The sequence below is a fragment of the Acinonyx jubatus genome, chromosome A2 (genome assembly GCF_027475565.1).
Source record: "Acinonyx jubatus isolate Ajub_Pintada_27869175 chromosome A2, VMU_Ajub_asm_v1.0, whole genome shotgun sequence".
In the NCBI taxonomy this organism is placed as follows: Eukaryota; Metazoa; Chordata; class Mammalia; order Carnivora; family Felidae; genus Acinonyx; species Acinonyx jubatus.
This window is the reverse complement of record NC_069383.1, coordinates 115,177,646-115,203,513: the sequence shown is the minus strand read 5'-3', so window position 1 is coordinate 115,203,513 and position 25,868 is coordinate 115,177,646. Positions and strand designations below refer to the sequence as shown.

The following is a 25,868-nucleotide window of genomic DNA, read 5'->3' as shown; positions in this document are numbered from 1 at the left end:
CATTTATGTCACAATTTTTAGTTCCTCAGTATATTGCTTTTGTAACATTTAAAGAACATCCTTACATTTCTGGTTCTTTCTTGGTCAGCTCTAGGCAATGCCTATTGATTCCCCACTTTGTGAGATGAAATTGCCCATTTTCTTGCCCTTTCTTACCCTATTCTGTCCACTTTCACCTCCCAACTTTGGGTGAAGACCAGTTGTAAGTAGTCCTCCATGGATGTTGTTATAGCTCCAGGCTCTGGTAAGCCCACAGGGAAGAGCTGGCTCTTGGGTGAAACCCTAATCTCAGGGTCAGGACAGGCAGGGGAATGCTGTCTGTGTGTCCTGGTTGATAGATGTCTGTGATGGGGAAAGTACTGTGTGCATAGGGCATCTGCAGGGCGAATCATAGTCTAGAGTAGCCTTTCCCAAAGCATGGGTCTCAGAAGAGTACTCCAGCCAGATACCCCTGCTGCAAACCAAAAGCTCATGAATAACTAAACTTGGGCAATTCTGTATGCTTTATCAGTGGCCCCTACCTTTGGAGATTCACAATGTAAACCATCATATTAAGGCTCTGATAAGTCCTGTAGCAAAGACCTGCTTAGGCCCATGTTTCCATTTATATTTGATCATGGGACCCCTTTTGATGTGATACTTGGAAATAATCCCACGGAACCAACACACTGTGGGAATCACTGCTCTAAAGAATGGTGACCATGGTGAAATTGCCAGACATTTCAGAGAGGCCTCATGATGGAGAGACCAGGGGATCAGGAGCAGACTTTTATGGTCAGGCTGCATTCAGCATCAGAAGAGTCTGTCCCAGGGGGCCAGGGCTGACCATCACCCTGGGGCTCAAAACATGAAGATCCTACTCCTCAGAGGGACTTTTCCAGACTCTGAGCCTTGGGAGGGGACTGTAAGCCAGGCTCCAGAGCCCAAGTTCTAGCATCTTGGGTGCATAGGAACTGGAATACTTTGACAGAGGCCAAAGTATTGGAGCTGTGACTTCCAGCCAAAGACGGATCGGCTGTCATCACTGCTGAGCTCTACAGCTGGTTAAATGCCACCAAAGGCAGGCCTAGGAGCTGAGCCTGTTGATGGTGAGGACCAGATGGCTCTAGCTCTGAGGAAAGAGGCTGGAAACCAGCTGTGCCTAGCCCGTGAGATAAAATTCTCCCTCATTCCTCCTCATAGAGAGTTAGGTACGTGGAAGCTGGGCAGGGGTCAGTAATGAACTAAAGAAATATTTGTCAAGTGGCTACAATATGTCAGGCACTAGGGACACAGCAATGAAAATACAGACACGGTCCCAGGCCTCAAGGAGCCTGCAGTCTAGCGTGGGAGACAAATACTAACAGGATGATGACACAGAGACCATAACCAACCGCAGTGTGAGTGCTTGGGGAAGTGCATGTGGGGTGATAGCATGAAAGAGCGCAGGATTTGATCTCATCAGGGCAAGCTTCCCTGAGGAAGTGAAAACTGAGCTTCCATTCGAAGGCTAAGTGGACCTGGTGAGTGAGGGACCTCGCAAACATTTCTAGGCAGAGGGCACAGCACGTGCAAAGGCCTGGAGATGGGAAGGAGTGATGTTTGAGGACTCAGAGAGGCCGTGGAGGTCTCAGCTAAAGGACATGTGAGTGTGGGTGGGCTGAGCCTACAGAGGGCGCAGGGGGCAGGGTCAGGCCACTCAAGGCCTCACAGGCCATGGTCAAGGGTCGGCTTCCTCAGGGGCAAAGGGAAGATTTTGGAGGGCTTGTCCCTGGGGTGTGCCCATTGTTCTGTCCGCTATGTGGAGTAAGGTTTTGTGAGGTTCCGGGTGTGAGAATCTGAGTGGGAGAGCAAGAAGCTTCTGGAATCATTCCTCCTGCTGCCACCGTCTTCTCGGAGTTTTCTTGTGACTTTTGCAATTTTCACGTTTTGTTTTGGTTGTGCAACCTTGACAATTTCTAACTTTTGGTTTGGCATCTCAGCCAAAGTCATTTCCTTCCTGGAGCTGGGCTCTCATTGAATGGGGAATTTTTGGCTGCTGTTTAAAAGGAAACAGAAGAGAATGATCTCTTTCTTTCCAAAAGAGCCTGGGCTGTTGCAAGGGCCGGAAGGGGCTCCTGCATTTGCTCTCTTGGAAGGCTTCCCAGGATCCGCCCGTTTCCAACTGCTAGGGAATAAAAAAAAACATGGATAGGATTCAGGGTCACTGGAGAATTGCCCCTGGAGGTTGGCACTGTGTTTGGCCAGGATTCCCCCAGGCCTGGAGTCTGCCCATCTGGGTACTAGTTGTAACTTGTATTTTGCACCTAATATGTGCCAGGCAGGCATCTTCTCTCACAAATCTTATTATCCCCATTTTATAGATGTGGAAACTGAGGCTCAGAGATTGACTAACATGCCCAGAGCCACATTGCTCGTAAATAATGGGCTGGGATGGGGACTTACACCCTTACACCCTACTGGGGTAGGTCACTAGATGGTAGGTATCAGGTCTCGCTTTCCCCCTCCGAAAAACAGGTACACACATTGCCCTGTCTATTTTTCTTGTAAACTAGGAAACTTCAAAACAGAAGAGTTGGTGAGGTTTTTAAAAAGTTACTGCTGTGTGGCTCAGGACAGATCATCTGACTTTCCTTCCACACACTAGCTATTCCACTGGAATAAAGCAAGGCTTTAATCACTGTGGGGTTTTTTTGGGAGTTGTGTGAGAATGAACAGAGGGTCTATGCAATGCATCTAAAGCAGTTCCCAATTGTTTATTTATCTTTGAGACAGAGAGACCACAGTGAGTGGGGGAGGGACAGAGAGAGAGAGAGAGAGAGAGAGAGAGAGAGAGAGGATCGAGAGAGAGGATTGAAGTGGGCTCTGCCCTGACAGCAGCAACCCCTGTGAGGGGCTTGAACTCACGAACCATGAGATCATGACCTGAACCAAAGTCGGATGCTTAACCGGTTGAGCCACCCAGGTGCCCCCAGTCCCAAATTTTTTAGAGAGGAAAGGTAAGAGCTGGTATGAAAGGAACGGCCATTTACTGAACTCCTGCTCTTGGAAGTAGGCTTCCCTGGGTTGCAAGTTTTGAACACTTTGAGATCATCCCCTAACCGGGATAGGCTAGGCTATGTTGCAGTCCCAGATAAACCCTGAAATCTCAGTTGTTCAACACAACAAAGATTGATTCCTTAACGTCCAGTGCTGTCTCCTGCATTTTTGTAGCTGGCTTTGTCCTGTGGAACACATAGCTCCCAGGGGCAGCGTGGCTGGGGAAGAGAGGGCTGAAAGAGGCTCACTGGCTCTTAATGGCTTTGTCCAGAAAGTGATGATAGCATTTCCAGTTAAAATCCATTGGCCAGAACTGGTCACGTGGCCCCAGCAAGGGAGCCTGGGTTTGAGAGGAAGCAAAGGACTGTTTGGTCAGCAGTGTCTCGCCTATAGGTTTCCTCAGTTCACGGGGATTTATGATGAGGTTCTACCTAACCATGGCCTACGCGATCTAACCCTTGCCCAGCTCTGTCACTTCATCTGTGCCACCTTCTCCTTCATTCATTTAGCTCAGCCACTAGGGTCATCCTTCATTTGAGGAGATACACCGGGCAGTTTTCTGCCTCCGGACCTTCGAATATGTTCTCCTCAGAATGCTGGTCCCTCCCCAGCTCTTTGCATTCTTCCCGGGGCTAATCTTTCTCATCTTTTGAGTCTCTCCTTAAATAGTATCTGTCCACAGAAGCCTTCCGAGGCCACCCCATGTAAGTAAGTCTGTCAGGTACCCTCCCCTCTCTCAACTTTGTTTTCAGCGCAGAACTTCTCCCAGTTTATAATCAGAAATCTCTTATTTAACTAGCTTGATGTTGGGATTATGTCAGTTTTGATAATGGATGGCATCCCCAGTCCCTAACACAATGAATGAATAAATGAATGAATGAATGCAGGGGAAATCATTTTAGCAGCTGGTGGAGTACAGGTCAATGGAAAACCAGAGGCAGAGCAATTAGGAAGGCTGATTAGGAGGTCATTCTCTCAGATTTGCCTAATTTTGTGTCTAGCTTGAATTGGGAGTTGAGTGGTGTGTGTGTGTGTGTGTGTGTGTGTGTGTGTGTGTTGGACTTTGGATATCCAGGAGGGTCCAGTCCAGAGATGAAAAGGGCAAGGAAAAAGGAAGATCCAGAAAGCTATGTTTGTCACTGATAATGCCAGCTGGCACCAGGATTCTTTAGTTATGGCTGAATCACTTTTATTTGTGCTAGAAGGCTACATTTCAGCCACATGAGTCAGCTGAAGTGTGAAAACACACATACAAATATTACATCACTGTGTATCTCGAGAGCTGTGAAGGGAGGGAGGGATTTCCAGATTGTGCTCACTGAGGAAAGACCTTGTTGGCACAGTCCCCTCTGCTCGAGTGTTCGGCTCCTGGGTTTGCTACAGTATTCAGTGTCCTTGAGCAGCTGCGGGGGAAACCCCAGGCTCCTCTCCCAAGGGTTCAACATGCATCAGCCTTTCACTTGAAGGAAGTGGGTCATAAATAAGTGAAACAGACATAAGATGACTATTCTGGGTTTTGCTTTTTTGAATATATAAAACAGAGAGAGCAGTTGAACCTGCTCCCCAGAGCTGTTAAATAGGCCATGCATAGGGGCGCCTGGCTGGCTCAGTTGGAAGAGCATGTGACTCTTGATCTTGGGGCTGTAAGTTTGAGCCCCACACTGGGTGTAGAGATTACTTATATATATACATATAAATATACATATACACATACATATACATATACATATATATATTAAAGTAGGTCATGTGTATGGGAAAGCCCTTAAGACAAAGCCTGACCTTGGGTTGGGGATAGTGATAATAACCATAGTAAATAAGAATAATAGCTTACATCTGTTGAGCCATTGCGTGTTTCATCCTCACAGCTACTCCGTGGGAGTGAGGGTACAGGGCCTCTCATTTGTCACATGAAACAGGTCACCTCGCCAGTGAGCCTGACTGTGTCTGGTGGGAAGCATGCCAAACGCTGTAAGCTCACTATTTGGCTCCATGAAGGGGACACAGAGAAATGCTTTGGCTCCCCTGTCCCTGTCCCCTGGTGCCTGAAACTCAACCCTCATCCCTCTGGGTTAAGCCAGTGGTTCTCTCAGCTTTACCTGGGGAACCTTCAGATACATCCAGGCTCTGATGCCCCACAGCCACTGGGCCTTTCGAGACCATGCCACTGCCTGCTGAGAGTCACGGTTTCCATTAGAGGACTGAAAATGTTGCCAATAGCCATTCACCCCATATGCTTCCTTCAGAGACCCTAAGCTGAGAACCAGAGGTTCTTTCTCTGTGCCTTTTGGGCAGGGAGAGAGGGCAGAGGATGGTCATTGAAGCAGTTTGTGCCCTGTCCCTGACCTTGGGCTGGCTGCTTTACATATCCTGTCCCACTGAGTCCTGGGGTAATCCTGGGACAGGAGGGTTATAATTACTCTGATTCCACAGATAGATGCAAATGATGTTCAGGGTTGAGAGAGTTGCCCTCGGCACACAGGTGGGAATTGTAGAGGCTGGATCTGGAAACAAATGGAAGCTTCCCCACGCTTAGTCTCTGTTCTACTCTTTGATCACAGTTTATATTTTTATTCTTTTTTTTTGTTTTTTGAGAGAGAGAACACATGTGTGCGTGAGGGAGGGAGATGGGGGGGGGAGGCAGAAGAAGAGGGAGAGAGAATCTTTTTTTATGTTCTTTTTTCTTTAAGTTTTGTTTGTTTAATTTTTATTTTTGAGAGAGAGAGAGAGAGAGAGAGAGAGAGAGAGAGAGAGAGAGAGAGAACAAGTGGAGAAAGGGCAGAGAGAGAGGGAGATAGAATCTGAAACAGGCTCCAGGCTCTGAGCTGTCAGCACAGAGCCCGATGTGGGGCTTGAACTCATGAAACATGAGATCATGACCTGAGCTGAAGTTGGACGCTTAACCAACTGAGCCACCCAGGGGCCCCGAGGGAGAGAGAATCTTAAGCAGGCTCCATACTCAGCATAGAGCCTGATGTGGGTCTCTGTCCCATGAGCCGAAATCAAGAGTTGGATGCTCAACTGACTGAGCCACCCAGGCGCCCAAAAATACAATTTGTATTTTTGGATCTCATCATGCTGCAGAACCAACTTCACATGTGTAGAATCATTTTGAGAATATAATCCCAGGGGAGAAGAGTGTGAGGCTGTGCCTATACATCGGTCATAGAAATGCTATAACCAGTTTGTTTCTAGTCTTGGCCTTGGCAGACAGGAAACTTGTGGTGAGATTTCAAGTTTGTCACAACCCTTTGTCGTGAATGCTTTGGCTTCCTTTGCCCTGCCCTGTCATTGATGGTCTATTTTTACCTCAACAGCACTCAGGTGTCTCAGCCTGAAAGAGTGGGTGTCGTATCTGCCCGGCTCTCACAGATCAGGTTCCTATAGGCATTAAGGGTAGAGAGCCACATTTTCTCCTTCTTCTCGTTTTCGAGGTGGGAAAGGAGGCTTGCAAAGGCCCACGGCATAGCTTCCGACGACTCAGATCAGGCACCGGCAGCTCAAGAAGAGAAGTGGAGATGTTTAATGTTTATACATCTTATTTATTGTCAGTACCTAAAATACATCTAAAAGCACGCTGAGACAGGGGTTCACAGGAAACTGAAATTTGTCATCCATCTGTCACTGTGGGCCTGACGTGGAGCTCTGTCAGCTGACCTCTGTGGCTGGCTGTGGCCTTTGAAGGTTGACTGGGTGGAAGGGTGGGTGTCAGCCAGGAATGTGCTGGCAGGTAGACCCTGCTGATGTCACAGGACAGTTCTCCCCTCTCTGTGTGGGGACCCCCACTCCCGAGTGCTGACATGTGACCCAGGGTGCCAGCTGTAGGCCACTGCATGTCACTGTAAAAGAATAAGAAAAACAAAGAGGAAGGCTGAAGTCTCCTTAGGATGAAAACATAATGAAGCCTTTATTTCCCACATGGGTGGAGGCCATAGAGGTCAGCCACAGATGGGCTGGTGGCCTCAATGCTCCTGTCAGCTATGTCCTGACTGAGAGGCAAAGATTTGAGCAGTCAGAGAAACGATGAAGTCCCCAGCAATAGGACGCTGCAGTGAGGTCAGGCCAGGATGTTCACCCTCCCCACCCGCCCCTCCATTTGATGATGAGGAAACCAAGGCTCAGCCGGGGCCTCAGACAGGGGAAGGTGCTGTTTTTTTCTGGGGCCACAGACAGCTCAGGGTGCAGGTAGGACCTTCAGGAAGGCAGTGTAGCTCGGGAACATCTCCTGTTGTGGCCTGGCGTCTGCAGGAAGTCGCAGTCTCGGGTCCCCTTCACCAGCTTCATTGCGAGGGGAGCTGGGGCCAGGCTGTAGCGGGCCTCGTGAGAGGAGCCCCCACTGCCCTTCTGCCTCATACACAGATGTCCTGAGATACCACCATGGTGGCCCTTTGAGGAGCACAGGAGCCCCCGCCTCGGGGCAGTGTGTGGTGGGAGGATCCTGGGAGAGGCGCCAGGCCAGAGAGGGGAGGGCAGAGGCGATGAGGACTCCAAGTGGCATGGGGTGGCCCCTTCCTCCTGGGGCAGGGGCACAGGGTTCACTTTATACCCACCTGGGAAACGGGAGGCTCTGTCCCCACTCTGCTCACCAATTCACATTCATAGCCGGCGATCTTTCACTTTGTCATTTTGCACGAGGGCATGTGGAACGAACGTGGAGGTGTCACATAAGGCAAAGGTGTGTGACTCCATGTGTCCGGCTGCAGGGCTGCTGCTGGAAAGGACTCCCCTGCTTCTAGGCTCTCAATTTTGGCCAGAAGGTCTTCGGCCTCAGGTGGGGGTGGGGGTGCAGCCTGGCCCATAGACAATTTTCTGAGTGCCTGGGGACCCCAGATAGGGGGTGGGGGATGAAGTGTGCATTCTCCCCGGGGGTCCCTGCTGTGGGCATGAGTCCTGCCCATGGCCCTGGCCTCCCCTCCTTCCTGCTTCAGTGAGTCTTTCCTCTGCCTTCTCCCTCCGGTGGGTCTCCTCTCCTCCTTGAACCGCTGGTTCCCTACTTGCTACTTCCAGGGTTGTGGTGAGGATATTTGTAGTGAAAAGATCAAGAACACATCTTGGTGGGTGGCAAAAAAACAGAAGTGAGTCAGATCTGAATCTAGAGAGATGGCCTGTTTGCTAATCTAGGTCAGAAGGGGTCTCCGGGGCTGATGACTACTCACTCTACCTTGGAAGACTCAGTTCCAGTCATTATTGTAGCTAGCTTGCTTCCGGATTTTTATCCTTCTCAGGAAACATACTTTACTGTGCAACTAATGCATGACCATCATTGAAAATTTCTACAGTGTGAATAAACGGAAAACTAACCAACCAAACCCATGATGTAAAATAATTGATAACCGCAATTATCAATTGCAGGAATAATCACTGTTCACATAATCACTGTTCACTGTTTTGTGTATATTCTTCAGGTTCTTTTTTTCTTCGTTATTCTATGCTTTCATATTTTACAGAAAACTGGTTACATAGTCTGTAGACTCTCCTGTCACTCAAAAGTGTGTTAACCCCTTTCCATGTCAAAGGAAAACATTTAGTTGCTATTAAAGTGAAAAGAAAACCCACACAAGTTAAAAAATTTAAATGAGCAGTCACATTTCTAGAGAAAGAAAATTGAATGCTCTTGCCAGGGTCTGACGGCGGGGAGGGATGGGAAGTTGGTTTTTAAAGGGGACGGAGTTCAGTTTGGGAAAGTGAAAAGGTTCTGGAGTTATCTGGTGGTGATGGCTCCATGGCAGTGTGAATGGACTTAATGCCACTGAACTGTGGACTCAAAAACGGTGTAGGTGGTAAATTTTATGTCTTGTGCATTTTACCACAATAAAAAAGATATAATAAAACTAAAAAAGAAAAGTGTCGATGGTTCAGAATTGTGTTCAATGAAAACTAAGATTCACATCTTACCCTCCTTATACTAAATATTTTTAAAATATAATAGCAACAAGGGGCACCTGGATGGTTGAGTCAGTTGAGCATCAGACTTTGGCTCAGGTCATGAACTCATGGTTCGGGCGTTCGAGCCCCGTGGAGGGCTCTGTGCTGATAGCTCAGAGCCTGGGATCTGCTTTGGATTCTGTGTCTCCCTCTTTCTCTGCCCCTCCCCTGCTCACACTCTGTCTCTCTCTCCAAAATTAAATTTTAAAAAACATTAAAAAATTAAAAAAAATATAACAGCAACAACAATGAAGTTCCCGTGTTTGGAGCTAAGCAGACCACGTGCACTGTGTCCCTTAGTCCGCACAAAAGAGGCTAAAGGTCAACTGAGCTGGGACATGATAGAGCTGGTTTCCATTTCAGAGCCTGAACTCTAATCAGCTCATCTCTGCTGCTGCTTTTTCTTTTTTTTTTTTTTTAAAGATTTTATTATTTTTTTTAAGTTTTTTTTTCTTTGAGTTTATTTATTTTCAGAGAGAGTGAGCATGAGTTGGGGAGAAGGAGAGAGAGAGAGAGAGAGAGAGAGAGAGAGAGAGAGAGATATTCACAAGCAGGCTCCATGCACTGTCAGCGATGTGGGGCTTCATCTTATGAACCATGAGATCATGACCTGAGCTGAAATCAAGAGTCCGCTGCTTAACCTACTGAGCCACTCAGGCGCCCAAAGATTTTATTTTTAAGTAATTTCTATACCCACATGGGGCTCAAACTCACGATCCTGAGATCAAGGGGTGCATGCTCCATGGACTGAGCCAGGCAGGCAGACCTGCTACTTTTTCCATAAGATCATTTTATTTAAGAGAATAATAAATAGGTCATTGTCAGGAAGGGAGAAAGTCATCCATTACCCCCCATTCAACCTCCCTACTGCTTCTGTGCGTTCCCTGTAGACTGTCTTCACACATTCCCACCGTTTTCTCCTGCTTTGTGCCGTGGCCACAGGGTGGTGCTGTCTGCCGAGGGGAGTAGGGGGTTTGGGGTGGGGGGTGGGGCACAACAGTTGGTGTCTCAGCCTGAGCCATTCTGGTGTAGATGGCGAAACCAGCTCCAGGTTTGAATCTGATCAGTTGTTTGGGGACAAATCATTTCGCGTATCTGAACTTCAATGTGTTCAAAAATAAAATGCAGTCACTTCTGTCAGCCTCCAGAGATTGTCCTGAAAATCAAATAAATCTGTGTGGTGCCATACAAGTGTAGTGCCATGCATTTTTAGGCATTATTAATATTGTTCTAGTCCCAAAGCTTGGGTTTGAAAAGCTTGGCTCCTTGGTAATAATCAGCGTTGTTTAGAGAGATACACAGTTTACCTGTCAGAAGAAATGCTGCCAGAGATACACAGGCTGGAGACGTTTCGTCCTAGCCCCATCGGATGCATGTGTGAGCAAGTCGGAGGCTTTCCCCGGGATTTCAGTGCCCCTGTTTCTGTGGTTCTCAAACGTGGGTCCACCTAAGAACACCATAGGGTGACGGGCCTTGAATGCAGGGCTGTAGAATTTGGATTTGGTCTGGAAGGTAAAGGGGAGATACAAGGAGTTGGGAGAAGAGCGAGTACTTCATTTGGACAGTGGGAGGTCACGAAGGCTTTAAACAGGAAAGTGACAAGGCAAGATTTGTATTTTAGCTAGATGTGGCCTGGGAAGGGATCGGGAGGCTGCCACAGCTAGAGGCAAAGGCCAGCCTGGGGAGATGACGCCATCCGGACAGTGGTAGAGGAGGCAAGAGGAGGCACTCTGTATCACTGAGTGCAGGCTCTGAGAAGCTGGCTAGGAACTGGTGTAGATACACCCTCGCAGCACCTTGGGGTTTCCCACATTGGTGCAAATGGGAAGTGATTCCTCTCAAGGACGGAGAACCTCCACCCAGGCTTCTTCGGCCAGTCGTGCATGCCCAGGCTGTGTGATCTTGGGCAAGCCGCCTAACCTGCTCCGGCCTCTGTTTCCTCATTTCTAACCTGATGAAATGCAAACAGCTTGTGGGAATCTGAAGCATGCCCCTGGAACTCTTGGTGCTCAGTGGATGTAGCCTCTGTTTGCAGGGCTCCCACCTGTGAGACAGGGAAGGATGCACATGATTCCACTGTGTGTGGAAGGGGAACTGTAGGACTGCCAGACTTGTATATTTAGGGGCTCAACTAGGCACTTGGTGAAGTGAATATCTTTAATTTCCTCATGTGTTCAGGGGAACATGCAGTCTATAAAGCCCTTTCACGTCTATCTTCCCATTTCCTTCCTCTCAACAGCCCTGTGAGGTAGGCAAGCAGGCACGATCGTTATTATCCTCTCCATTTTATAGGTGAGGAAACAGGCTCAGAGAAGGAGAGTGTCTTGTCCAAGGTCACACAGCTGGCAGGGTTGGAAGCCTGTTTTGTGTGACTCAGTGTCAGAGCTGGACCGATCACAGGAGATTGTTGTCTCCCCCCATTACTTTCCTGGGGAGGCTGAGACCCAGGAGGCAAAGAACCCAACGGGGCCCAGTGAATTCTAGGGAGAGCCCGGAATAGACCCCAGCTCTCTGACTTCTAGACCCGGCGACTTGGTGGCTACCCCGCTTCATTGAGTAATACTAACTTTCTTTCTTTTCACCTTGTTTCAGGGAAACCAGTTCCTGAAATCAAATCCTCTTTCCCGGATGCTATGAAGCCGGGAAGACCTTTGGCAGCTTCTGTAAGAAACACTGAAGATGAACAGGGAAAGGGGCAGTCTATGAGGCCAGCTGCCTTGCCAGGCCCGGGTATTTTAAATTAAAATTTTAATTTAGAGTAAATGTATCTATAAGGATTTTCAACTCAGCATATAATAGCAAAAAATTGGGGCACCAGGGAGGCTCAGTCTATTAAGTGTCCAACTTCAGCTCAGGTCGAGATCTCATGGTTCACAAGTTTGAGCCCTGCATCAGGCTCTGTGCTGACAGCTCAGAGTCTGGAGCCTCCTTCAGATTTTGTGTGTGTGTCTCTCTCTCTCTCTCTCTCTCTCTCTCTCTCTCTCTCTCTCTCTCTCTTTCTCTCCCTCTCTGCCCCTCCCCCACTCACAGTCTGTCTCTCTCATTCTTTCAAAAATAAATAAAAACATTAAATTTTTTTAAATTAAAAAAATAGCAAAAAATTGGAAACAACCATGGGGATGGTAAAATTAATGACAGTCGATCATAACAATATAATACTGTTAAAAATGATGTAGATATTTTTACATATGTGGAAACATGCTCACGATATATTGAATTAAAACAGCTAAAAAAGTCAAATGACAGAACATATACCGTTTATTATCATTTTTATAGAAAGAAAGAAATAACTCTGTAATTGAGGGCTCTCTATGTGTCGGACATTGTTTGGAGCACTTCAGAGATGCTGACTTATTTAATCCTCAGCTGTCCAAGTTAGGTATTTTGATTATCCCCATTCACAGATGAGGAAACTGAAGCACAGAGAGGTTAAACAGCCTGCCGAGGTCAAATGCTTTGGGGCCCAGGTATTTTACCTATGGTTTTACAAGTCCCCAGCATGGGCTGATCCTGCTGCTGGCTCCGGCTGGGAGCCCGATGACCTCTCTGTCCGTTCTCCACAGGCCGCCTTACCCTCGCAGCTGTGCGCTGAGGGCACTGATGGGAGCTGCCTGCCCCCACTCCCCCAGCCTGCCGCTTTGTGCTTAAAAAATTCTTTTTAATGTTTATGTATTTTTCTGAGAGAGAGACAGAGTGTGAGCAGGGGAGGGGCAGAGAGAGGGAGACTTAGACTCTGAAGCAGGCTCCAGGCTCTGAGCTGTCAGCACAGAGCCCAACGCGGGGGCTCCAATGCCCACGAACTGTGAGATCATGACTTGTGCCAAAGTCAGATGCTTAACCGACTGAGCCACCTAGGCGCCCTGCTGCTTTGTTCTACAGCACCTGAGGCACTGAAAGGAAAAGTGATTTGCTCAAGGTCATACAAGTAGAAAGTAGCATGTGAGCAGTGTGATTTAAATGTCCGTGTCCCTAACCACTGCACACACCGCTATCCCCAAGCCTTTCAGACCACTTGTGCCCATGGAAGGGTTCAGGGACAGTTTACCAAATGATGGAAGGACTCAGCCAGTGGATGACTTCCCCGGGGGGTGGGGGTGGTGGTGGGGCCACTGCATACATCCATGTGTCCATTCTCACCACCCCTCCCTGGGGGCCTGGCCTCCCTTCTGCTCTCCTGTGAGCTGAAGGTCCCAAATCCATGAAATCTCAGTTCATCGATGCTGTTCCTGAAGCCAGAGTCAGCGTTGGCTGGGAGGAGCATGCCTGGGGTTTTGTACAGAGCTGTATTTGAGTCCCACCTCTCCCTTTCTAGCAGGAGAATTACATAGCTTCTCTGTACCTCGGCTTCTTCATCTAAAAAAGTGGGCACAATAGTGAAAGCCTATGGCATCATGTTGTAGTAAGGAATCAAATACCTCAATGTTGCTACCATGTAAGCATTTATCAAATGTCAGTTAATATTAACAGCATTCTGGGCACCCCAGATAGGTTGAAGCTGGGAAAATAATTTTGGCGCAGGAAGTCTGAATTGTTAATTGTAGCTAAAGATAAAAACAAGCAAAAACAAGTGCAGAACTTTGAGCAGCAGTTAGAGATAAGGGGAAATGGTCCTAAAGCAAATGTGAAATGGTTGATGGCCAGAGGAAAGAGTGATAGTAAAAGACGGAAATTCTAGGGGACTGCTGGTCCAGATGGAGAAGGTGATGGGGGTTGCAGTTTCTTCTGGTATTCCTTACCTGGCCTACTGTAGAAACCAGCCTTATCTGGAGAGGCCTTTGCACTGTTCAATCTCTTAAATGGCCCTCGGGAGCACATGTGCCCCTGCAAGGGGAGATGATAAACACAGTCTACAGACAGAAAGGGGAAGCCAGTGGTCTATCTTTGCCCAAACTAAAAATAATCATTAATTTCATCAGTGACCCAAACCTTGTCTTCTCTTGGGAAAACCCTAAGGTTCCATCGGGCCCCAGATTTCAACATGACTGATTATCTTGTTGGGGTGGAAAATGTGGAGGTGGTGGCGGGGGAGGACAGAGATGGGTGGTGGCAAAGGTGCCCTTCTGTGTGGGAGACGCTGGCCCAGGAACTTCTGGTGCCCCGCTGAGTTGTAACTCAGGGACGGGGCTCTGGCTGCTCCCCACACCCCCCAACCCTGGACAGCTGGGGAAGGATGCCGAACCTATTGAAGCTTCATGGCTGTGAAAGTGGCAGGACCAGGATCCAGCCCAGGCCAGTTGCCCTGGAACCCATGAGGTAACCCGTCTGTGCCGGCTGCCTTGTGGGTGGAAAGGAAAGGGGGAAGAGACATGGAGGAGGAAAGTACGTGAGTAGCTCATTAAACAGATTCAGAGACAAGGGCTTTAGTAGCTTGAAATACTGTCACAAAGCCTTAGCTGTAGGAGAGGCCATTGGGTTCTCAGTCAGCATCTCTTATCCTGCACGTATTTTTACCATGTTTGGTACTCCGCATGTGCCAGAGACGGAGCTTGTGCTCTGTAACGGTCATCTTGTTTATTTAGTCTGGATGAGAACTCTACAAGGAATGGGCTTTTATTGCTCTTTTTACATTTTATTTATTTATTAAAAAAATTTTTTTTTAGTGTTTATTTATTTTTGAGACAGGGAGAGACAGCATGAACGGGGGAGGGTCAGAGAGAGGGAGACACAGAATCTGAAACAGGCTCCAGGCTCTGAGCTGTCAGCACAGAGCCCAATGCGGGGCTCGAACTCACGGACCGCGAGATCATGACCTGAGCCGAAGTCGGACACTTCACCGACTGAGCCACTTTCTCTTTTTACATTTGAAAAAGCCCAAAGAAATGAAGCACAAGTCACCCAAGTGCAAATCTTACTAAGGAAGGAACCAGAACTTGAGCCCATTTCTCTCTGACGCCAACAAAGCAGATGGGGAAGCTGTAGAGGCCACTCCACTGCCAGCCACAGGGCCGGATGCAGAAAGCCCCCAATCAGATATAGCACCACTCCGACATTATGTCCTCATGCCTTCAGTGACACAACTCAGAAGGACAAGATTCAGGGTATTCTTCTTAGGGAAGCAGACATGCCAGAAAGATTTCTGTAGGATTTTTTTTTTTTTCCAGTAAATGTTTGGCACATGGAAGGTTAGTGATTTGGAAACGACCTGTGTGAAGATGAGTGTCTTCCTGGACCCAGTGCTTCCCCCATGCATTTACAAAGCAAGGGCTGGCTATTCTCTGAATTGTCCACCTTGTGGTGTTGGCTCACATCCCATTCCGTTTTCCCTACAAACCACAGGGATAAATAGCCACTCCTCCAACTAGTAGCCCTCAGATGTCACGAGGTCAGACCTCAGTGATCACCCTCCCAACCCAAGAGGCCTAGTACAGCCTTCAGGTGAACCCCAGGCATCAAGCCAGACCAGAAGGTCATGGTTTATCTGAGGCCAGTACTGGCCTGGGAGTCACCGGGCAAAGGGAGAGGAAGAGGGACCATGTGTGCAGTGAGAGCCCCTGTCGTGAGGCGAGCTCTGGGCTGGGGACAGGACAGAATTTGAGGGAAGAACCGGGAGGGAAATGGAGTGGCCTGGAGCAGCCTAGAGCAGCGGTCCCCCAGGGTGTGGAGCCTGGCTCCCCAGTGGTACCAGAGAGCATGCGTGTTAGAAAAGATGTATATCTCATGCACAAAAAACTAGGGGTTTCAAAGCTAAATACATAATATGTGAATTAAAGGGGATTGAAAGAAAAACATCAAGTAACTCACAGGGGAGGCGGCACAGAGACATGGCCAACAGTTAAGAGATGGATGAACACGACCACAGTCTGGGGACACAGGCCAAGGGTACTGAGCCGAGGCCAAGAGCAGGCAGGGGCATGGGTAGAGGCAGTGGTGGCAGGGAGCCTTACTCCAAGGCAGGGTCCCTGGGCCTGCCAGCAGAGGCCTACATTGGACTAGGTCACCTGAGAAGCAGGAAGATTTTCACCAGACAGGGATGTCTGGATGGCTCAGTCTGTTAAGTGACTGACTCTTGATTTTAGCCCAGGTCATGATCTCACAGTTCGGAGATCGAGCCCCATGTTGGGCTCTACTTGGGATCATCTCTCCCTCTCTCTTTGCTCCTCCCCCACTGTGTGTGCACTTTCTCTCTCTCTCTCTCTCTCAAAATAAATAAATAAACTTAAAAAAAGAGAAAGATTTTCACAGGACAAATGCCTGAGAGAAAATGGGGAAGGTAGGTGCTGGGCAAGGCTGGGAGAGACTTGGGGCCCAAGGGAAGGAGAGAGGGTGGGAAGTTTGGGTGGGAGTGTCTAAGGCAGGCCTACCTGGTGTCTTTAGGGAGATCAGGACCCTGGGTCTCCCCTTAATCTCCCCTCCACACTCATTCACTGGGGGGAGCAGCCCATGGGAAGCACAGGGGAATGTGGGGGATTGATTTGAGAGGGCGGTAGGTCTCTCGGTCAGCTGCCTAGAAGTAGCAGCTGGTCTAGAACAGTGGCCCCAGGGAGAGAGGCTTAGGATGCACCTCCTCTTGGGTCTTGTGGGGATAAAAGATCCTCAGCTTGCATTACGTGAGCTTTGTTTTATCAGCTGCCTGGGTTAATAGTTTAGCAAGTCTGATATTAGTTTCAGCATGGTGCCCTTTTCAGTCTTCTGAATTAAATTTTTTTTACGGTCAAAGTTCCAGATTAATCACTCATTTCCTGATGTTGTAAACCAGAAATACCTGAAGTAAGTGGATTGGGCCAGCAACCCTGGGGTCAAGGCCAGGTTCCCTTGGAGGGCTGGCCCCAGGTTACTCAGAGACCATCCTAGCCATGGAGCCGCTGGGTATTTCCACATGGGGACATCTGAAGCTCCTGGCTTCTGGCTGAGGCCTGCTTCTGCGTTGATCAGCCACCGCAGCCCATCTCATGTCTAGCTTGCACCTGCTCTAGTTCATCCGACTCCAGACTGCTTTGTTAGTGTTCAGGTTAATCTTTTGGCGGAGGCTGGTGGGGAAATGTCACCTCTTTAACCTGGCTTTTACTGGACCCCAAACTACACTTCAAGCCTTCTCTCTCCTGAATCTTCTTCATTTACTAAGCGGTGAAGAACATGGACTCCAGAGTCATGACTGTGTGCCCCTGGAAAGGTTGCTTAACCTCTCTCTGCCTCAGTTTCACCGTCTGTAAAGAGGAGATGGTAATGGTCCTTATCTCCTAGGACTGTCTTGAGGTTTAGATGACGTGACAGTATTCGCTAGTTAAGTGTGCCTGGAATATTTTCTGCATGCCTGTGCTTCCCTGCTGTCATACCTCCACTCAGCCAGTCTCACTCCCTCAATGCCTTCTGACCTCATAAGCACTGTTCGAAAACATTTCCCCATCTTTCAAGGTCAAATGCTCCTTCCTCTGTGAAACCTTCCTTGGCCTCCCAAACTGCTTTGGTGGCCTCTCCTGCCTCTGCCCTTGGGAGGCTGGTTATTGACATGACTGCTGCAATGGAGTTTACTGGAAGGAGGGCTCCCTAGCTAATCACCTCTGTGTCCTTCACTATTCCTTGTGTGGGAGGTGGGGCGGAGTAGGGCTTGGAAGTCACACGGATCTCCGTTGGAAGCCTGGCTCTGCCACTTAATTGGCTGTGTGCCCCTGAGCACGTAGCCACCTCCTGCGCCTCCATTTCTCCACCCATCAACTGGGAATCACATAGAACCAACCCTGGGGCTGTGGTAGAGCTTCACTGAGGTAACTTGTAAGGAGTGTGTGGGCTGGCCCCTGGGGGTGTCAGAAAGTAGCAGTTGTCATTTGGGACACAAAGTGTTTGTGGAGTGAATGAGAACCTGGTTTGGTGTGGGAACTGGTTGAGGACCCCTCCTATCTTCCTCCTTTCCAGGGCCTGCTCCAGCCCGAGCCAACCTCCTGCCTCCTTCCGAAGATGCCCCTCATTCCTTAAAAACCAACTTTCCTGTTTCATCTGATTCAAAGGTAAATCTTCCTCACCCCCAGGTGCTACCTCCCCAGCTTGTGGCTCTCACTCAAAAACCCAATGTATAGGGATGCCTAGGTGGCTCAGGTCATGATCTCAAGGCTTGTGGGTTCGAGCCTCACTTTGGGCTCTGTGCTGGCAGCTCAGAGCCTGGAGCCTGCTTTGGATTCTGTGTCTCCCCCTGTCTCTGCTCCTCCCCCACTCACACTCTATCTCTCTCTCTCCTTCAAAAATAAACAAACATTACAAAAATTTTTTTAAAAGGGAATGTATTGGGGTGCCTGGCTGGCTCAGTGTGTTGAGTGTGCAGCTCTTGATCTCAGGGTAGTAAGTTTAAGCCTCATGTTGGCTGTAGAGATGACGTAAATAAACTTTAAAAAAAAAAAAAAAGCAATGTATTTACTTCCTTGGACCAGTCTAGGCTCTAGTGGTTAGGGGGATGGGGAGAAAGGAGACTCGTGGAATTACTCCAAGCTTCTAAGATTCTACATGCAGGCTGTCAGTGCAGCTGGGTCCTGGGGGTTGGGGGTGACTGAAGAGGGTTCATTTCAGTGAATACATGTTTTTTTTTTTTATTTTATTTTTTTAACGTCTATTTATTTTTGAGACAGGGAGAGACAGAGCATGAATGGGGGAGGGGCAGAGAGAGAGGGAGACACAGAATCTGAAACAGGCTTCAGGCTCTGAGCTGTCAGCACAGAACCCAACGTGGGACTTGAACCCATAGACTGTGAGATCATGACCTGAGCTGAAGCCGGATGCCTGACTGACTGAGCCACCCAGGCGCCCCAGTGAATACATGTTTTTAATGAGCTTTTCCATTATTTGTGTTTAAATGAGGGCTGGCATCTTTTTCCCCTCACAATATGTAAGTAATGTTACATTTATACTAAGTCATTTGCTTACAAACCACCTCTCTTCTAACCTTTTTTTCAGCCCAGTATATGTCTGAGTTACCCTAAACATTCAGTGTCTTGGGCCCAGGGCCACGTATGACTTTTGTGGGTGTTTAGGCACTTTTGCCCTCCTAGGCCTTTTCTTTCCTTTGTTAAAAAAATAAAAAGATTTTTTTTAATGTTTATTTATTTTTGAGAGAGACAGACAGACAGAGGGTGAGTGGGGGAGGGGCAGAGAGCGTGGGAGACACAGAATCTGAAGCGGGCTCCAGGCTCTGAGCTGTCGGCACAGAGCCGGTCGTGGGGCTTGAGCTCACAAACCGCAAGATCATGACCTGAGCAGAAGTTAGACGCTAACCGACTGAGCTACCCAGGCGCCCCTAAAGATTATATTTTAAAATTGCATCGGCACAAAGGTGAACACAATCCAACTGGATTAAAAATTAAAAACATTTTCTTTGACTCTAAAAGTTCATTTTTGTTCTTCTGACTTTAAAATAAATCAAAACATTTTGGTGGGCCTCTACAGCTGTCCTGGGCAGGGTGCCTGGCGGAGAAGCCAGTGCTTTGTGGGTCTGGTTAATGAAGCTCTTCCATAAAGAAGATGGGCACTGAAGCGTGTGTTTTTAAATAATAATTTTCAAAGATAGTGTAATAATTGGGAGAATGATCATGGTATAATGTTAAATGAAAACACCAGAAATCAAAACTAGGAGTATGGCATGATCCCAATTTAAAAAATAAATCTGTACATCTACTTTATAAGAACTATCTTCAACATTAAGAGCAGTTCAGTGGATAATGGGATCATGGATGATTTTTTTCCCTTCCAATTTTCTAAAACTGTAAGAGCAGATACATCTTTAAAAAAAAGTTAACTTTCTGTGCATCTATTTTTTTAAATGTTTTATTTGTTTTTGAGAGACACACACACACCTATAAATAACTACTACTGTGTTCGCATTTTGATATATTTTCTTTAATCTTTTCTGTATTCATATATGTGTGTGTGAATAAACACATTTAATAAATATAAATTTATTTATATTGAGCACGAGCTCAGCCATTGATCAGCTGTGTGACCTCATCTCAGCTCTCTGACTGACCTCCTTGGTTCTCACCTTTGTAAACTGGGGAAAAAATAAAAACCCCCAATCATGTGCCAGGGACAATAATATTTTCCACATTAATTCCATATTAAATTCCATCTCTCCTCTCTGCATTCCTAGGACTTTAGCGTCTCCATTCCTAAGCAGGAAACACTTTTGAGTCTGGCTGAAGACAGTCTTTTCTGGAGTGAGGCAGACGTGGTCCAGGCAACTGATAACTTCAACCAAAGCCACAAAATCAGTGAGGGGACCTTTGCCGACATCTACAAAGGGCAAAGGCATGGCACGCCATTCGTCTTCAAGAAGCTCAGAGAGGCGAGCGCTTCTTTGTTTCTAGTAAGGGGTGGAGCCTGTATGGGTGAGGCTGAATTTTCATGTTTCATTGTCTTTTCCCACAGGTGGCCTACTCAGGTCCAGGATCTATCGAAAAATTCTTCCAGGCAGAGGTACAAGTTTGTCATAGGTAAGCCCCCCCTTTGGAAATACCTTGTTTAATAATGATGACAGCTAACCCTTATATAGTGCTTTCTGTGTGCCAGGCATGTCTTAAGTATTACACATCTAAAAATTCACTTAATCCTCACGAGAACCTTGTAATGGAGCTGCTGTTATCAGCATTATTTTACACAGGGGCAAATTGAGGCCCAGGGAGATTAAGTGTCTTATTCAAGATTCCACAGCTAGTAAATGGCTGCATAGTCCGTGCTTTTTCTATGTAGCAACTATATGCATAGATTAGACTTATCACACAAACTTGGTTCACTTGGTCCAGCTCGTTCCTTCCATTTTTTGAGATGGGCAGAAACTGACAGTTTCTAACTCCAATGGCAAATCCATCTTAAAACTGTATCGCTCCAGAGCAAGAATTGGCAAACGATGACTGATGGGCTAGATCTGGCCGTGCCTGTGTTTGTCTGGTCTGATTGCTAAGAATGAGTTCTCCATTTTCGAATGGTTGAAAAAAAGAAAAAGAAGAATATGTCATGGCACATGAAAAGTACATGAAATTGAGATTTTGGTGTCCATAATAAAGTTGTACTGGGACACAGCCACACTTACCTATTTCTGTATTCTCTGTGGCTGTTTTTGTATGATAGAGTACAGCTGAGTAATTGTGACAGAGACCATATGGCCTATAAAGTCTAAAATATTTGCTATCTAGCCTTTTACAGAGATATTTTGCTGACCTCTAGTCTTGAACAATAAAGGCCTTCAAAAGTCATCCTGAAACCTGCTCCTTTTACAGATGGGAAACTGAGGCTGAGAAGTGAAGTGAGCCTGCCTGTCACAGAGCTGGGTGGGGATTGGGAAAGAAAAGGGGAAGGACCTAGGAAGACTCATTCTGGCTCTGCCGTCACTGATGAATTTAACAAATGCGTATTGGGCACCTGTCATGCTCTGGACTCCAGCTGTCATTCAACCTTGGCAAGTCACTGTCGGGGTTTCCTCTGCCAATGTGTAGCCTTGGGCGAGTAATGCATGATTACTGGAGAGTATTTTAAGAAATAAGGAAAATCAGGGGCGCCTGGCTGGCTTAGTTGGTAGAGCACATGACTCTTAATCTCAGGGTCGTGAGTTCAAGCCCCACGTTGGGTGCAGAGCCTACTTAAAGGAAAGAAAAAAAGAAAATCAGAAATAAGGAAACAGAAATCACCTGTTTTCCATAGCACCTGTAAATAACTACTACTGTGTTCGCATTTTGATATATTTTCTTTAATCTTTTCTGTACTCATATATGTGTGTGAATAAACACATTTAATAAATATAAAATATTTAATAAATGTTTTTATTTATTTATTAAATATTTTATATTTATTAAATAAATAAAAACATTTAATAAAAGATGAAAGTATAATTCCCCTTCCCATTTTGGCAAAGTGCCTTTCTTGAGTTGGCAGATACTCCTTCACTGAGTGGGCAAATGTTGAGTTGTCAAGGCCCTTTTTTGGCTCTAGAGAGTACAGTTGTGAAGAATACACAGCCCCTGCCTTGTCGAAGTTTAGGGTCTGGAAGGGACTGAGTGTAAATGGCTCTCATTAGTGTGAAACGTGCAGTAGCATGGCCTGGGGAAGTGGGGGAGGGCAGAGGGATTGGATAGGAGGCCATTACAATAGTCCTGTGGAGTATCCATCAGGGCCTAACTCAAGGCAGAGGAGGGAGGAATGAAGGGGACAGTTGGAAAGCTATTTATGATGGTGAATGCTGACTAATTAGATAGGGAGGTAGGAGGGTTTCCACGAAACTGGATGGATAGTGGTGCCCTTTGCTGAGATAATAACCGTGGGCATGGGAGCAGGTTTGGGACTTGTTGAGTCTAGACTGCTAATCTGCAGCATCGGAATGCTGCAGACATTCAGGTCTGGACCTTCGGGACGGGCTGAAATGAGAGACGTTGGGACATTCCTGATACAGGTGGGAGATCCCTGGAGACACAGCTTATCAAACAAGATGATGAGCGGGGAATACTTACGCTTCAGAGGAAGGCAAAGGAGAAGGGTCTTAGGGAAAAAGGCCATGAAAGAACAGTCAGAGAGGTAGGAAGAGGGTCAGGAGGGAATAGTGACTCAGAACCCAGCAGAAGAGGATTTCAGGAAGAATCCAGTCCTGGGAGTCAAACAGACCTGCGGTCTGATCCTGGCTTCACTGCTTGCTGGTTGTGACTATGAGCCAGTTCCTTAACCTCTCAGCCTCTGTTTCCAGAAGATGGGGTGGTTAAGATGTTATGTGCTACCAAGCAGTGAGGCAGGATAAGCTTGAGCTCCTTGACTTCAAGCTTGTTGAAGGCAGGCAGTTTTCATCTCTCTACCCTGATGCTCAACCCTCAGGGGTCACAGCATTTGGTACCTGGGAAGCCACTGGTGGCCTCTGAGGGGTAGAGGGGGCAGAAGAGGGGTGGGAGGTGAGGAAGTGGAGCAGTCTTTGGTTATTCTTTCTGTCTGACTCCTCACCTCTGCACTAATTCCTGATTTCAGATGCTGCCACCCCAACGTCTTACCTTTGCTGGGCTTCTGCACCGGAAATCAGTTTTACAGCTTGATCTACCCATATATGGCAAATGGTTCTTTACAGGACAGACTCCAGGGTCAGGTAAGGGGCTGGATCATGGTCAGAGAACAGGACCAGGTAGCATCTAGGTAGGGACTCAAGGTTTAAGGACTTCCAGATGGGAGAGGGGCCATCCAGAGAGAATTTAGGTTGGGGTAGATAAGATCTGGCTAAACATCTTCAGATAAAAGCCTATACAAATTATTTGACAAGAGGCATTTCATTTAAGTCAAGAGCAAGACAAAGGTATCCCATAGCACTCATTTTATTTAACATTGTTCTGGGGGTGCTAGTCAATGCAATAGGACAAGAAAAATAATTAAGAGATACAGAGTATGGGAGAAGAGGAAGCAGATTTTTATTTGCTGAGAATGCTATTCTTTTTTTTTTGAAAGCTTCCAAGATTATTCAAAAAATTTTAGAAAACTATATAAGATTAAATAATAAAATATTAATTTATATGAGAAAATAAAAATTTAGCCACTTTGCTTATTAATAAAAATGCAAAAATCAACAGTATTAGCCAACAGCACACCTATGCAACTTACAATAGCATCTCAGGTATAGCACTCTGTTCTTTTTTTTTTTATTTTATTTTTTATTTTTTAACATTTACATCCAAATTAGTTAGCATATAGTGAAACAATGATTTCAGGAGTTGATTCCTTAATGCCCCTTACCCATTTAGCCCATCCCCCTTCCCACAACCCCTCCAGCAACCCTCAGTTTGTTCTCCATATTTTTTAGTCTGTTTTGTCCCCCTCCCTGTTTTTATATTATTTTTGTTTCCCTTCCCTTATGTTCATCTGTTTTGTCTCTTAAAGTCCTCATATGAGTGAAGTCATATGATTTCTGTCTTTCTCTGACTGACTCATTTCACTTAGCATAATACCCTCCAGTTCCATCCACATAGTTGCAAATGGCAAGATTTCAGAGAATACTATTCTATTATATATTTGCTTCCATATTTATGGACTATCTCTGGAAAGATACAAAAAAACTGGTGTCTTGGCTACCTCTGAGGAAGTGAGCTAGGTAGCTGGGGCATGGGACAGGGGGAGAAACTTTTACTACATACCCTTTGTGCCTTTCACATATTATGTGAGCATCATACCTACTAAAATTACAGTTTTAACAACAAACAAACCACCTTCCCGTCAAATCTTCAAATAGGGGGAAATTTTATTCCACAGGAGATTACTGCTTTCCTTAACAGAGACCAGACAAAGCAATTATTTGTGATATAATAATGATCATTAGCTTTATTGTGCTCTTGCTGTGTTCAAGACACCATGATAAAGGCTTCTCCTTCAGGCCTTGCCACAACCCAAGAGGTATCTCCCATTTTCTAAAAGAGGAGTCTTTGGGGCTCCTGGGTGGCTCAGTCAGCTGAGTGTCTGACTTTAGCTCAGTTTGTGATCTCATGGTTTGTGAGTTCAAGCCCTGCATTGGGCTTGTTGCTACAGCGCAGAGCTTGCTTTGGATCTTCTGTCCTCTCTCTCTCAGCAACCCCCTTCTCTCTCTCTCTCTCTCTCTCTCTCTCTCTCTCTCAAAAACAAATAAACCTTGAAGAAATTGAAAAGAGGAGTCTCTGGCATAGAGAGGCAAAGTGTCTTGCTCAGAGGAACAAAGCTGACAAGTGTCAGAGCCGGAATTTAAACAGGGTTCATGTGGCTCTAAACTTCAGAGGTTTTGAGGAGAAACCTGTTAGCAAGGCCAGTTCTTACAGGATGTGGGACCCAAGACGAGACTTGAAAAATAAGTAGTGACTTAGCCTGGACTTCCAGTCTTAGAACAACTGTGGCAGTGCCTGGGGATGGTGGGGGCTTTAGCTCACCCCACAATCCCCATCAGCCCTTGTGAGGTCTCCCCAAATACACATAAAGTTGGTGTAAGGCCCATATGCTTGGTGAGCTAACACAAGCTCCCTAGCTCCTCTCCCAGCCATCCCCTCCTAGAGGAAAATTCCAGACTTTACCACTCTATAGTCATGATAAAAATAGCTGTAGTTTATTGAGCACCCACTGTGTGGCAGACACTATGCTAGGGGCATACCATATACTCCTACACCATATCCTCCTTTGAATCCTTAGAGCAATCCCAAAGCATAGGGGTTTAACATTTAATAACATTTCCATTTTATAACTGAAGAAACCGAGGCTCAGAGACGTTGAGTGTCTTTTCCAAAGTCACACAGCTAATGCGTGTCTGAGCTGGGATTTACATCTGGATCTTCTCATGTTAAAGCTGGTACCCTGCCAGTATTCCATGCTGGCCAAACCCTGTTGCAGAGGAAGTGAAGGTCTGGAGGAGAGACAGGAGCTCATTGGGACTTTAAAAAGTAACAGGCATAGGGGCGCCTGGGTGGCTCAGTCAGTTAAGCATCTGACTTTGGCTCAGGTCACGGTCTCACAGTTTGCGAGTTCGAGCCCCGCGTCGGGCTCTGTGCTGACAGCTCAGAGCCTGGAGCCTGCTTCGGATTCTGTGTCTTTCTCTCTCTCTGTCCCTCCCCGACTAGTGCTCTGTCTCTCAAAAATAAATAAATGTATATAAAAAATAAAAAGACACAGGTGTGACTCTCCTCTTTTTTCCTTTACTTAGGGTGGCTCGGACCCCCTTCTCTGGCCCCAGCGTGCCAGCATCTGCTCTGGGCTGCTTCATGCTGTGGAGCACCTGCACAGCCTGGAGATCATCCACGGCAATATCAAGAGGTGAGAAAGGTGGGCCGCACCCTGCTGACCACCTGTGCTGCGGGGACAAGACAGCACACGTTCTTGTGTCCCTTCCTCCCCCCCCCCCACCTCTTTTCTCCGTGGCTCTCTCTCCCCATCTCACCTCCCTTGGGTCTCTTCTGTCTTTCTTTGTTACTGTCTCAAAAATCAGCGTCTGCTGTCCTCACGAACTACCCATCTGTCACCCCGTCTTTTTGAGC

The 25,868-nt window shown here is 47.0% G+C and overlaps 1 protein-coding gene across 3 annotated transcripts in view; it reads left to right on the top strand.

The window, feature by feature from the left end:
* IRAK2 (interleukin 1 receptor associated kinase 2) overlaps positions 1-25,868 on the top strand; it is a 61,267-nt gene that overhangs the window by 15,928 nt on the left and 19,471 nt on the right. For 2 of the 3 annotated variants that reach the window (XM_027042615.2, XM_015069352.3), the window contains exons 3-8: positions 11,536-11,673; positions 17,794-17,885; positions 20,012-20,206; positions 20,290-20,354; positions 22,864-22,978; positions 25,538-25,647. In XM_027042615.2, coding sequence (XP_026898416.2) covers positions 11,536-11,673; positions 17,794-17,885; positions 20,012-20,206; positions 20,290-20,354; positions 22,864-22,978; positions 25,538-25,647 — 715 coding nt within the window. The remainder of the gene's footprint in view (positions 1-11,535; positions 11,674-17,793; positions 17,886-20,011; positions 20,207-20,289; positions 20,355-22,863; positions 22,979-25,537; positions 25,648-25,868) is intronic. The other variant, XM_027042616.2, reaches the window with a different exon arrangement.